Source organism: Eublepharis macularius, chromosome 6 (genome assembly GCF_028583425.1).
Source record: "Eublepharis macularius isolate TG4126 chromosome 6, MPM_Emac_v1.0, whole genome shotgun sequence".
In the NCBI taxonomy this organism is placed as follows: Eukaryota; Metazoa; Chordata; class Lepidosauria; order Squamata; family Eublepharidae; genus Eublepharis; species Eublepharis macularius.
In genome coordinates this window covers 120,915,197-120,929,777 of record NC_072795.1, presented here as the reverse complement: position 1 = coordinate 120,929,777, position 14,581 = coordinate 120,915,197, and the positions used below count along the sequence as shown (strand labels likewise).

The 14,581-nt window shown below is 41.2% G+C and overlaps 1 protein-coding gene across 2 annotated transcripts in view; it reads left to right on the top strand.

Moving 5' to 3' along the window:
- Nucleotides 1–14,373, top strand: part of LETM1 (leucine zipper and EF-hand containing transmembrane protein 1) — a 32,880-nt gene extending 18,507 nt beyond the window's left edge. Inside the window, exons 9-14 of one of the 2 annotated variants that reach the window (XM_054982601.1) lie at nt 2,099–2,278; nt 3,479–3,634; nt 7,238–7,372; nt 8,998–9,188; nt 11,154–11,292; nt 12,333–14,373. In XM_054982601.1, coding sequence (XP_054838576.1) covers nt 2,099–2,278; nt 3,479–3,634; nt 7,238–7,372; nt 8,998–9,188; nt 11,154–11,292; nt 12,333–12,482 — 951 coding nt within the window. In that variant the 3' untranslated portion in view covers nt 12,483–14,373. Of the gene's footprint in view, nt 1–2,098; nt 2,279–3,478; nt 3,635–7,237; nt 7,373–8,997; nt 9,189–11,135; nt 11,293–12,332 lie in introns of both variants that reach the window. The other variant, XM_054982600.1, reaches the window with a different exon arrangement.
- The last annotated feature ends 208 nt before the right edge of the window (nt 14,374–14,581 follow it).

Sequence of the window (14,581 nt, the reverse complement as noted above, 5' to 3'; positions counted from 1 at the left end):
GAAAAAAATTCCTTTGAAATATATATTTCACCCAGTGAGCTTCCACAGCAGAGTGGTGATTTGAACCTGGATCTCCCTGATCCTACTGTGAAATCTAATCACTATACTACACAGACTTTGGGGGGGGGGTGCTGCTTAACAGTAACAAGCATTTTAGTCTGGGTGAGTCATGCAAGTTGGGTAGTAGAAAATTGCTCAGTGGTTTCATCTGGGCCTGGCCCCAATAAGTCCTCCCTCAAAGGCCGAAACAGGCCTGGAAAGGACTGTGCCCCTTCTCCCTACCTTTTACTGACAGAAACCAAGCCTGGAATACTGGCTAAGCTGTTATGGTTGCCTGGTAACAGCCACTGAAGGCACCTGGTTAAAGCTACAGGGACTCCTTTTATCATTTGGGGTTTTTTAACCCCAATGTATGCTTTTTTTATTTCAGATTTTTCTGGAAACATAAGGCTTTTTTTTGTGTGTCCATGGCTCTAGTCTCCAGAATTAAGTATCCAAATCGAGGCCACTTGGCTATTAGTATATAAGATATACTGCTCTTCTAGACAGATTAGTGCCTGCCTACTCAAAGCAGTGAACAAACTCAGTGCTGTTATCTCCACAGTACAGCTGGGGAGCTGGGACTTCGATAAGTGGCTTACCAAAGGCCGCCTGCTGAGTTCATGGTAGTAGTGGGATTTGAACCAGCAGAGTACTGATTCATAGCCCAACCACTTATCCACTATGCTTCTGTACAACTCCCCCACTGCTGCCACCCCGCCTTTACAGTGGAGCTGGCAGTCCTGTGAGGAGGAGGAGGAGGAGGAGGAGTGGAAGATGTTGCTGCTCGTCACATTCCTCTATCCCTGCCACTACTGCCTCTCCTCTGCACACAACCCCATATGAGCTGGGTGAAGGGGAGGGGGAGAAGGAGCTGCAGGCAGGTGGACAGGCAAGTGGCTGAGTGGGCCAGAGTGCAAAGAGAGGAAGATGAAATCTCCCCTCCAAGTGTTAAAGGTCCCCCACTTAAAATCTTTTTAAATAGAAATCACGTGATTGATTTACAAATAATAATTTTGCATGATGACAGAAATACATTTTGTATTTTATTTCCATTGTCTTTGTGCTTTGAATCACCATTTATTTTGCAAAGCCATGTATATGCATTGTGCTTCAGTCTTTTTTAGTCATTCAAAATCTTGAATATCCAGAAAAAAACTGTCAACACTCATAGAGAATTAAATTGTAGCTGAATTACATCTGCATTGCATGCTTACTGCATGTGTTACAATTTTAAGTATAATTGTACTTCCCTGCTGACATAAATATTTACGGTTTATCTATGTAGAAATAATGTCTCAAGCATTTAAAATTTCTACTTAGAATTTTACAGCTTCTGCCACCGCATTTCCATCATATCTCCCAGAAATGTACCATTGAACACCATTCCTTTTTGATTCTTTTGTGTTTCTCAACCATATTTCATTTCAGCTAACATTCTTCTTTCCTTACTTCTCATGGGAGCTATGTTTGTCTTCCTACCTTGCCCTTGATTAGCCAAGTACCCATTTCAAGGTAATGCTAAATCCTTGTTTCCATGATATGCCAACAGCTATCGCTTCTGGTTCTTCTTCGTGGTCTCTGTGCATCGCACATACATTGCATAGTTTTGCAGCTGTTTAGATATTGTGTGGATGTTAGTTTTCCCCCTGCCTTTCCTCCCTCTTTCCTTCCTCTCAGTTTATGTAGATTAAGTAATAAAAACATTTCTCTGGGCTTTACCTAAATAAATAGTAGGAGGAGCATTTCTGGTATCATTGTTCAGTTATATGGTAATTTTCCTCAAGCTGTCTGTGAAATGTCATCTCAGAAGCTTCAGTCACTTTTAAATTCTGTTTCTCTTTCCTGCTTATCTTGTTTCTTGCAGAGTATAGGCATCTGTGTTATTATCTGTCTTGTTTCTTTTTTGGTGGAGTGGGTAATACTGGATTAATCAGAATTTTCTTTCATTGCCAAGGTCAGAGGAACACACTTTGAGTAACCAACGTAATGTTTAGTGTTCTGCTTAGATTGCTCTAGCACACTATAAAACTGGACATTGACTGGGTTTTCTTTTCAGGCCAAAGAAGCTCAAGTGAAAGCAGCAGAAGTGGAAGGCGAGAAAGTTGACAATAAAACCAGATTGGAAGCAACACTCCAGGAGGAAGAAGCTATTAGGAAAGAAAATGAGGAAAAAGAGTTGGAAAGGCTGTCTGAAGCTGCCGAAAAGGCAAAAGAAATCCTTCAAGTTGCTGCCAGGGTAGGCAGTTCCAAGACATTATTGTTTGTTAATGGTTTGATCGCACTTTATTTGAAATGGTTATTTTCAGAGATAACCTCAAATATTGTTAATATGGCATAACATTAAAATGTCATTCGGATGGATTGATGGTCTTTATTCACCAGTTTTCCTGTGAATTATGGATTTCTCCAAACTGGGCAAGTTCTGCACAAAAGATTCTCCTAATACATGAGGGCCATGTTACATGATTCTGCAGCTAGGCAAAGGATTTTACTCATAAGCTGTTTAAGTGAAAATGTAAGAAGGTGCCAATAGTGCAGCCTTGTTAAAGAGCGTGTAAGTCAGATTTCCAAGCTACTTTTAAGACCGCAAGGGCTGCCATGTTGAAGATCAGAAGGAGTCCTTGAGACTGCCACTGGTATTGCCTTCTCATTGATGTATGTCAGTCTGTGGGGAAGGTCAGCCTGCTCCCAGTTCCTAGACAAATGCTGGGAGGGTACTCCCTACTCTTTCCTAGGGCCTGTTCAAGATACTTTGCCACCCAAAGGACACCATCCATCCTTGCCTCCTGCGGGAGCAAGCAAAGCCCCAGCAATGCCAGCAGGTGCTGAGGATGAGCATAGGCTCAACCTGTTGCCTGTTCCTGTGCTGTCACCAGCTGGGAGCAAAGGAAGCCACAGCAGTGTGAGGAGGGCCTGTTCCCTTTGCTGTTCTGAGTAACCAGTCTAGTGCCTTGGGTGATGAGGCAGCCCTGCCTGTTCAGCAAGAATTTCACACACACTCACCCACCCACACTCATGCTGCTGGGGACTCAGCTGTAGCCGTTGATTCTCAGAACAACAGCAGTATCATTTTCTTAGAGAACTTAGCCACACTGTTAGTTGGCCACTGTTTGTGGAAGAAAGGGGAAAGGAGAGTCTGCTTTCTGTCACCAGCCAGGAAGTACTGGGAGGATGAACTCCCTCCTGCTCGCCAGGAAATGCACAGCAGACGTGTCACTTGCTGTTTGCTACAGGGCACTAGCCATTTGGATGGAGGTCAGGGAGATGCATATTTCTGATCAGATATTTTAAAATGAAGCTTTAGGAACACAGCAGCATAGAGATCAAATTGCAGCACTGCAGAAATCTGCCCGAATATGCATGGAGTTGCAAAGATGTATCTCATGTTCTATATATACTACATACTGTTTCATGTGAATGACGCTTTGCTTTCCAGAAAGAAGTGGAGTCTGCAATAGATCTTGATTCTGCAGCTGTACATACAAAGAAAAGCCAGATAGCTATGGATGCTGAAGAAGAACTGGCAAAGGTAGATTTAACCCTGCATTCAGAGACATTAAAAGACACAGCACCAGTACTGGAAGGCATTAAGGTAAGTTTGGGAGGAGCATGGGCAAAAAGCTACGGAGATAACTTTATAAACTCTCCATGGATCAACTGGCTAATGAGTCCTGCTATGAAATACTTAGATGGTTTCAGCAAATACTGACAGTCATGGCATTTGCTTTAATGGTTATTTGTGCTATCATATTGCATACTTGCATCGCTTCAAGGAAATTGCTCATCTGGGCACAGATGTTTCCAGCTATGGTAATACCTGGATTGTATTGGTCTTTTAAGGCCATTTTCGGATTTATTGCCCCCTTTTTTTACTGGTTATGATTGGGTAGTCCCAGATGTACTTGGCACATTGGAGTGCACCTACTCTGATCACAGAGCCAGGATTGGCTAGAGCGCTCAGTTGACAGGGCACACTGACGGTCAAGGTAGAAGAGATGTAGAAGTCTGGAACTGGTGCTTCTGCTATTTCTAGTTTGTCTTATATTGCAGAGGGCGGAGGCAGGAGTTAGTTCAGGGCTGTAGGGCTGAAAGGAAGCAAGGCCAAGCCTTCTTGCTCTTTTCCTGGGCTTAGTTGTCTTATGAAGGTGCCCCATATTTGGGAAGGTGCCTCTCAAATGTTGAGGAGGGGAGAGACTTCTTTAGAGTTACAGTTCCTCATAAACAAGTGATAAGGAGAAAGTGTCTTATTAATGAGGGGGATCACCAATGTATGTCTGGCACAGGCTGGCAAATCCTAAGTATGTTTTCTTGGGATAAGCCCTGTTTAATAAAACTTGACTTACTTCTGAGTAGATCTTCTTAGGATTGTCCCCTCTCTATGATAGGACATTTTGGAGGTCTTTCATTCATAGGGTTGCCATAGGTCGAAGGCGACTTGATGGCACATAACACACACACACCCCTCACTAAAACTCCAGAAAAGCCAATGAAGCCAAATGCTAGTTTTTTGTAAATCCATACAGAACCAGTTGTTGAACTACTGCTAAGAATTCTGCTTATCACCAGTAGTATGTCAGATGCTTGTGGGAACATAAAGAAAGTTCAGTGTAAACTAAGAGAGAGGCTGGTGTCAGGGAACAAATGTGAACTGATTGGGTAACGGCACTTTGAAAAAGTTGGATAAATAGTTGCACAAAAGCTTTCACTCAAAGTAGATGTTGAAATCAAAAATCTGAACTTCAAATTGTTGACTTTGAAATGCAGTTTCGCTTCAGTGCAAATGTAAGGCAGCCCTTTGGGCTGTGGGAGGTCTGCAGATGCGTCTGAGCTCTTGTGATTGACAAGAAATCATGGGGCTAGAGAAAATAGCTAATGCAGCATGTGAGGCAGCCGAACTGCACTCTCAGTCCATATGCCTTTAAGCATTTCATATTGCATATGCTTAACAGTGAAAAATAGAATTTCTTTTTACAAGAAGTATTAAGTTTCTTTAAATAAATATATTTGATCCCAGACCATTTCTAATGCCAGATTTGATCTCTCCCTGTGGGCAATCAAGATAGATCACCTGCTGATCTCTTTCCCCCCCTCCCTTGTTCACAGAGAGATCAGATTTCATAGGAAAAAAATAGGCTGGCCGGTTTCTATAAGGAGTTTTATATTTGGAAAAGTTGACTTAAAATAGCTTAAAGTAAGTTTACTTTAGATTACTACCACTCCTGGATATTAAAGAGGCTATGCATTCTCATTTCACTGATTTTCATGTTCCTGGGTGAAGAGCATCTTTGCTAGAAATGTACCAGGTTCTGATACTTTCAAGATAATGAATATCCACCTCTTTTAAAAAAAAACCAAAACTTGTCATCTTGATTATGTGTGTCACCGTTTTGGAGTACCCATTTCAACACTAGCAAAAAGGCATGCTTTTGAATGCCCTGTGTACATCCAAGTGTCATGGGAGCATACAGGATAATGTCTCTGAATCCTGTTCTTATCTAGACCTACTATATCTAGAAATTTTTGATAGCAAAGTAGAAATGTTGCGCCCTTTTTATAGTGTACTTTAGACTTACGTGAAGTACCTCATGGGTGGCCATCTTGTGGTACACAGAGGCAGCAGGAGCAAGATGACACATGCTTGTAGGCTGCACAGCCAATGCAACAGAAAGTGGGGCCTGCTCCTCAGATCAGCTGGCTAAGTACGGGACTTCGCTAAACCAAAGGCAGCCTGTTTTGTGACTTGTCAAAACAAGTTGGTCACCACTGGTGTACTTTGTGTCTTAGATTTTAGTCATACATATCATAAGGTAGACATATTGATAAACACTTATTAGTTGTTTTCATTATTTTCATGCTACAAAGTTTGAAACGTGGCAGCGATGTCTACTCATCAAGGTTAGAAGCAAGTTCTGTATCTGTTAACACTGGAAATTGGATCTTTTAGTTTATATCAGAAGCAAGAAAATAGATTGTGTGAAAAATCATAAATTTCTCCTTCCTTCTTCCATAATGATATGTCTGGTAGATTTGTTTCGAATGCTAGTCTAAATCTGTAATGCATCAATACTGTTTTTCTTTGGTTTGGAAACTTGTGATAAAAAGTATGAGACCTTGAAGGTTTTTTCTTTAAATATGTTTTGACATTGTATAAAAATTCTTCTTTTGAAGATACTTTGTATCCCCTCTCTATAAATATCGTCCTTTTTGGTCCTTCATTAAGGCTGTGTCCTAGAGAGCGAGACACACACACACACACACACAGAGGACTCCCCTTGTCCAGTAGCAGTTACTGCTCTACCTTTTGAGAACTGTGACCATGTGCGGGTCTATACAAAAGATTCCTTGGGAATTGCAAGCTTATATTTACTTGTTTACTTAATTTATTCCTCCCTAATAAAGACCCAAAGCAGCTTGCATTGTTCTCCTCTTCTCCATTTTATCTTCACAAAACCAACTCAGTGAGATTGGTTAGGCTGAGCCATGTGTGCTCGATCTCCCAGATCCTAGTCCAAACACTTGAACCACTATACCACACACTGGCTACACTACACTGTGTTGCCTTCAAAGAAGCAACCTTGAAACAAGAAATTTCCTGGGTCAGGAAAAGTATTGCTTAGAGAAGTTCCGGCCCATGGCTCCATAGAGTTGAAATAAATATGTGATACATATAGAATAGCTTTTAGCCACTTCCGTAGCCTTCCTTTCCTGAATCCTGCCAGCTTGGGTACAGGTTGTGATGTGCTTGCTCTTTGTGATAAGCACAGAAAGCTGTGTATTGTAGCGATGCTTCTCAAAGACAGCCATCCACATTAGAGCACGCAGCTTCTCTTTGTTTGACTGGGAAAGGAGTTTGTGCATCTTGTATCTAGGCTTGTGTCAGGCCCTGTACAGTTTGAGGACAGCTCATCATCCCCAGCTTTTCCTGTATGAAATACTGCGAGTGTTCTTGCCAACTAATATTCTGGGTTTTTTTATTCCCATGTGGAATGGGTTGTTATAACTCTAATGCAAACAGGGCCACCACATTTCAAACAATGAAACATTCATAGACCATAAATTCCCATCAGAACTTCATTCATAAAATTAACCAAATTATAAATTAAGATGCTGAAATTCTGCCGTGCCTGCTAAACCTTTACTATTTTTTGAAAGGAGGCTTTCAGACTCGTCTTTTAAAATTGACTGTTTTACGTAGGGTGAAGAAATAACCAAAGAAGAGATTGACTTGCTGAGTGATGCTTGCACCAAATTGAAGGAACAGAAGAAATTACTGACCAAAGAAAAAGAGGAACTAGAGGAGCTGAAGGATGATGTGCAGGAGTATAATGAGGTAAGAAGAGCATAACAGTGGCCTTGAGCAAATGAAATTAACATTCATGCTTATTTGGAGGGGTAAATGGCTATAATCACTCAGATTATTCTTACTAGGATAGTTGTTAGGGATCTTGGCCTCTGTTGGTGGAGGCAGGCCAGAGAGGATGATTCTCAACTCTGACCTCTCAGTTTCTCTTACCTGCAGATCTTTCAGTTTTGCACATAGTCACAAGGTAGGAGTTTGGTTTAGTTCCTATTTATTCCATAAAAGAGCAAAGCAGTGAACTTACTTTCATATTAGGAAATGGCTGGGGGTTATCCCAAGTTCAGATAGTAGCCATCATTTCCACTTCTTCCAAAGCCAAATACATTTCCATTAATCAGAAATGGTAACATTTATATATCTTAGATATGGATAAAAATTCGTTGAGAGTTTGCTCAGTAACCAGTTATGTTTGATCTCTCACTTCAGATGTAGGGGATAAAAATAGTCAAATCCTCTTCCACTCAAAATATACCTAAATTGTTCCAGTTATTAAAAAATAGTTTGCCATGTTTCTGACATGCTAGTCCTGAAAAAGATGATCTTTAGAAGATGTGCAAACGACTCAACGAGTTTAGATGTTTTCTGTAAAGCCTATGGATATTTTTCCTCATCTGTGTGTCAGAGCATAGGCATCCTTTTTCATCCTGCACCAACTACATGTAATACCCTGCTTACACTGTGACTTGACTTGCTCGTTACTCCCACATGCCAAATATGATCATTGGAAGCATGCAGAGGATTGCAGTGACTACTCAGTGGGCACCCATAAAAAGAATAGTTGGGCAGATGCTTGATGATTTTCTCTCTCGACTCTTCGAAGACTATTATGATCCCCATTCCAGGGATCTCAGTGATCCAGTTTCTCTTGAAGAGAGAACAGCACCCTACAGTACACAGCCATAGATCTTGTTGTGGCAAGATCTGCTGTCCTGTATGCAACTGTCAGAACCTTCACTTCTGCTTCTCTTTCTCTCTCTCATGAATCTGGCTTTCTGCCATTATCTCTTTAATTCTCACCCGTTTGAAAGTTGGGGTATTTTTGTTATCTTAATAGGTACCTTTATATGTAATGTTTAAAAGCATATATTCCGTTATGGTTACATGTGTGAAAGGCAACACATCAAAAACACTTTTGCAATAGGCAAACAAAGTGCCAAGTGCTAAGTATGTAACAATTTTCTTATATAAATGTAAAGTGCTTGTGCCTAAAGATGACAAAAAAATGTCTAAACAAGTAACCGGTTTTATAATTCAAATACTATTTTGCTGAATGGTGTAATATATATCAAAGTTCAAAATTCTTCATAGGATGATCCAACAAGTAAAATTCTTTGTAAAGGCGTGTTTTTGATGTGTTGCCTTTCACACATGTAACCATAACGGAATATATGCTTTTAAACATTACATATAAAGAGACTTTTTGTAAATTGTATAAAATTACTTTTATTGTGGCATAAAATATTCTATATAGTAAGCATATCACGGCAACAGTTGTTTTTTGTATTTTGGTTTATTTACCGTGATACTCTCCTATTTTTACATTCTAATAGGTACTACAAACAGATTTTCATGATTTTACTTGGTTTGATCCTTAGGATTTGCAAGAAATAAAGGAATTATCTAAGGAGGGACAAGAAGAAATAGTAGAAGAGTCCAAAGCAAGCAAGAGGTTAACCAAACGAGTGAACCGGATGATTGGGCAGATTGACAAAATTATTGGGGAGCTGGAGACGGACCAAAAAGTAGTGGATGGGCAGCTGGACAGTGGTGCTAGTCCTCCCATTGGGTAAGTGGAAGAGAATAGTGAATATGAAAGGTGATTCTCTTAAGCACAGCTGCCTGGTAGAAGTTTGTTAGAACACAAGCATGCTACTTCTTTGAACAGATTAGTAACATTTCCAACTGGATACATTTCCTTTTGTCCAAGTTAGGAGAGAGTAGCTCCTTTAGTTCACTTTTTAAACACAGTGATGCTTTTTACTTTGTACTAGAGATGGGCACGAAATGGGGAAAAAACTAACCCTGAGTTTCATGGTTCATTGCATTCCACGAATCACGAACTTTCATGGAATTGTCCCATTTAATGAAACGATTCATCAGGTTTGTGATTCGTCAGATCCTGGGGCCCTACAATGGCCCCCTTCATACCCAAAGACGCCAAACTCGCAGGGATACTTCAGCAGGCTCTCCTCCAGCCACCCTTTCAAGTTTGGTGAAGATTTGCAATACTTTGACTGGGAGGCGTTCAACGGACTGGACCGCCTCCTTTCTGTCCCTCCAGGTGCAACGGGCTCGGGGGTGGGTTGCCCGCAGCAGCACCCGACTTGTGCCCTAATGGGTGCCCACCAATTCCACCAGATGGGTTCTGTTGGTGGCCGCCCCCTCCTTGCGAGCAGAGCAGTAGCTCTTTGGTTGGCAGACAGTTCTGCCTAACAGGGTTTGGAGGGATGAGGTTGGTGTTCCCATGGCTACAGAAGGCCTATCTCCCCGCTGCTCGTTGCTCTCATAGAACAGAATAGGAGAGCCTAAACAGTTAACTATACAGAATAAGAGCTCTCAGGTTGGCAGGGAGAGCTGCCTATCAAGGTTATGTGGGCTGAGACTGGGGTTTCCACGGCAACAAAAGGTCTGCAGATATTCCGGGTTTATGTTGCCTAGGGAATCAATTTATCGGCACCAGCCTGTCTGGTATCATGAAGCATTCATGAATCGAATGAATCAGCCCAAAAGTTGTGGATTTCGTGAAAAACGCAGCCCCATGATACACATTTTCACGATACATGAATCGCCTCGATTTGTCATGAAATTTAATCCGTCTTTCGATTTGTACCCATGTCTAGCGCTGGCTGGAAGTTCCCAGTAGGAGAATGATTGTGGATGGGGCCAGCTAGCATGGGTAGAAAGTAGAGATTGGCACGAACCACAAGACGAACTAAAGTTCATGGAAGCCCGTTTTCCACAAACTTCCACAAACTGGTCTGCTGGTTCGTGTTAAACTCTAATACCCCTTTCCATGCTGCTCCGAAGCAGCAGGGAAAGGGGCATTTCCACCCCCTGATCGGCTACTTGTTGGGGATCTACGGGACAAGCAGCTGATCCAAGCCTGCAAGGGTGAAATGCCCCTTTCCCTACCGCTGTGAAGTGACAGGTAAAGGGGCATTTCAACCCCCAGATCAGTTGCTTGTCGGGGATCTCACTGCCAAGCAACTGATCCAAGATGGCGGAGGTGAAATGTTTTTTTCCGTGCTGCTTCGGAGCAGCACGAAAGGGGCATTTCAACCCAAAGAACCACGAACTGGTTCATGAACTGGGGCAAGTTCGTGAAAGTTCATGGTTCGTGAAACGGGATGAACCACGAACCGCATGGTTTGGTTTTTTCCTGGTTTGTGCCCACCTCTAATAATGAATGTGCAGTGGTTGGCGCTTGGTCTGTCCCCAGCAAGACCTCTTCCATCATGGGATGTGACAGAAGAGGCATATGGGAGTTTTCCAGGGCTTTTTTGGCCTCACAGTTCAGATCTCAGAACATGGTTTCAGTGGGCATTCATTTCTTAAAGCAACAATTATTTTTTATTGTTTTGTGGAATCTTAATCCCCTAAAGTTCCCCCCCCCCCCCAAGATTTCAGATTTTCCTGCGAAACTTAAGTTTCTCTCAGGCTTCATTTTGCAGATTTTTTGAGCCACGGTGATGGTATTTTTAACTCCTGTGTAGTAATTGCTGGTTATATACAGGTTGTGTTTCCCATTTAGGGAAAATCTCATCAGTATCAATGAGCTCATTAATGTGATGAAACAGATTCAGAAAATTCCAGAAAGCAAATTGAACAGGCTTGCGGAAGCGCTGGATGAAAACAAAGATGGCAAAATTGACATAGATGATGTTGTGAAGGTGAGTCTTCCTTGAAGCATTTTGTTCTTTACTTTTAGAAATTTCCAAGCCAAAGAATTCTTGTATCCTTCATATAAACCATTAGTTTTTCATAGCTGAACTGCTTTTATTTTATAAACTTATACCAGTTAGCTATTTTGCCTTCTGCTTTAAATATATATTGCTCCTTCACAATGTAATCAGAAGGTTTTTTTCTATATTCATATTTGGAGAGTTAGAAATTTCTTCTATTGGCCATTTTATGTCCAAATAAAACACACAGCAAAGCTGTGCCTGCCCTTTTTGTGCTGTTTTGTAAAGCACCATGTAGATCGACGAAGCTGTATAAATCTGTCCTTTGTTCATCAATGCACATTTTCAGTTGTTTTTGCTGCTTGCAATTTACGTGCCTGTTTGAACAGCTTTTTTTAGTGAGATCTTGACAACAGAACAGAGTACTATGATCTGTACAGTCCTGTGGCACTAGTGCTGAGGTGTCTGTGCAGGTTGTTTCATAGCAGACAGGAGGGGGGCAGGGCCTCTGCGACAGCCTTTTGAAGGCTATGAGACCAGGTGGCAAATCTTGTGTTAGTAAAATGGCATAGCAGAGCTGTCTTGGGGCTATCAAGCTGACCCCATTTTCCTTGAGCGAAGCTATTGCGGTTCAGGCAGAGGCACGTGCTACTGCTGCTAAAACTGCAGGTTGGTCTCTTGGGGACAGATTTTAGATTACTGAATATTAGATTTGTGGGTGTCTGAGAAGATTGCCTAGAGGAAAGAATTTCTCTAATATTTCATTGTAAAGGAAATCTTACATTTAATCAGGTTCTTTCTATAGTTCAATGCCTACATACTGCAAAAATTACTTTCTTTTGTAAAGTGTCATATTAATCTTTCTACAGCAGTACATTATAAAATATTGTAAAATTGGATTGTGGCAGTTGTTGGATGTGATCTATGCTTTGCTTAGGCATGGTCTTTCAGTTATTTATCTTCTTAACTGGAGGATTTCAAGGGCATTATACTAGAAGTAAATTACTTTTTCTTTTACATTTGCATAGGTAGTAGATCTGATTGACAAGGAAGATATTGATATCTCAACTAGCCAAGTAGCAGAAATCATGTCTCTGTTGCAAAAGGAAGAAAAACTGGAAGAAAAAGAGAAGGCAAGAGAGAAGGCTGAGAAGGAAACGGTAGAAGTGAAGAATTAGTCTCACTTCAAACTTGAACTTAATGGAATAATTTTGTATATTTGTCCAGCACCTAGATTTGTAAAATGATGGAAAACACTGTTGATTGGAGAGGTAGAATGAAATGTTTCACCATGATCAGTCACAAGCATTTTAATCATCATTCCATGAAGATGAAGAGCTTCGCCTTTGGTGTTTGAGCTTATTTCTCCTTCTGGAGTCCTATGCCCTCTATGCTGTGGTGATAAAGTACACTTAATAGTCCAAAAATCATGCCACAAATCAGAAATATATCATGGATGAATACTTTAAAATGGCTCTCTTCCTTGAACTGTGTAAAAAAAAAACCCACCATTTTAAATAAACTTTCATTAGCAGGAAGACTTTCCTTCTTACTTCACAGAAAAGTTAAAACCTGTATAGCATTGCTAACAGCTCAGAGGCCATTGGGGGGAAAATGATTTGCATTTTTATCTATTACATTTCTAAAAGGATTTATCCAGACTACATCATAATTTAGTTCTAAAAGCACTCTGATTGCACTCGGGCTGTTAGGATTTTAAGAACCACACAGTGTTCAGACTTCTTTCCCCCATAGCATTTTCATGACTGGGTTTGCCAGTTTCACAATGGTAAATACTAAGTTGGAAACCCTTGTGGACTCACTGAGGGGAAATCTTCTTCTTCTCTACTGAAGCTGCTCCTCGCGCTGACTCTGCTGTGCTCTCTTGCCATCTTCTGCTCCCCTTTTGCCCCGATGGCTTCAGCTATAGCTCCTCCCAGTTCTTGAGTCATTTGCTCCACATCTTTACTTCTTTCTTATCTCTTCTCCTCACCTCTCCTGTGATATTTCACCTGATTCTTAGGACCTTGGCAACCCAGAATGGCAGCCATTTAAGGTGTCCCAGGCCAACACTGAAAATGTTGCTGAGTCCCCAGTCTTGTTTAGAAAATTTTCTGTAGAGTTTGCTGAAGGGCTTAGGCCTCTGCATGTTGGTTTCCCAAGGCTTTGTAAAAGCCCTCAATCTTTTCTATAATTTCTACAGTAATGTCTGAGGCTGTGGGCTTTGCAATATCGTCTGTAGCTGCCTAGGCAACCTAAAATGGTTGCTGAGATCTCAAAGTAGTTTCATGAGATTTCAAACTCAATTTGTTCTTTTGTAATGTTTTTTTTTTAATTTCATCCCTCTCCCCGTTGTGCTTTTTTCTAAAATTTTTCTGCAAAACGGGGGCTTGCTCCTAGTTTGTAGAAATTTCTACTGTAGCCCTGTGTGGCTTCCCCATGGAGACTTTTTGATCCGCATAGGAGCCATACTTGGCAGCATGTCCAAAGCAGATACAAGAGAGCACTTGACTCTAGGGAGAAAAAAGAAAGCAGTAGCTGGAAGAGTCTTCGTATTTCTTCCCCTATGTCCCCACCAGTACACACGTTTTTCTCTCAGTGAACAAGAATCAATGGCTGACTCTGCTTTAGTTCTTTCCAGCCAGCCTCCCTTTCTTTGGAAAAAGAGCTCCCACCTTAACTTGGGTCACTCTAAAACTCTCAGTCCCAGCAAGCAGCAGCTATCTCCTTCCTGTACTCTTCCTGATACTGTCTCCTGTTTCTTCCCCATCTGGAAGGGTGGCTGTTTGCAGAGGTGATGCATTGTTGACTGAGGGTGGGAGGAGAAGAGGCTTTGGAGCTGGTAGGCCTGACTGAGGCATAACTAGCTTTGCTTTTCTGAGGATGAATGTTTCACGTGACCCAAAGAAAATGAGAACTTAGAATTCCTGAAGGACCAGACCATGCTAAAAGTAAATTGCTTTTTATAGTACTAAAGCAAAAAGGAAGCAAACCTTTAAATGTTTTTAAATTCATTCTAATTCTCTCTCTCTCTCTCTCTCTCTCTCTCTCTCTCTCTCTCTCTCTCTCTCTCTCTCTCTCTCTCTCTCTCAAATTATGTAAATTATACGTAAATTAACTTGGACAATATCAATTATTGTTGGACTATTGGTCACTTGAAATTATCGAAGCAAAATTTTCTTTCTCCCTGAATACTGCTTGTAATATAACAGATGTTTCTAATTGCTTGATTTTTATTTCTGGTATGAAGTGACTAACCCAGTAAATCAGGAATATC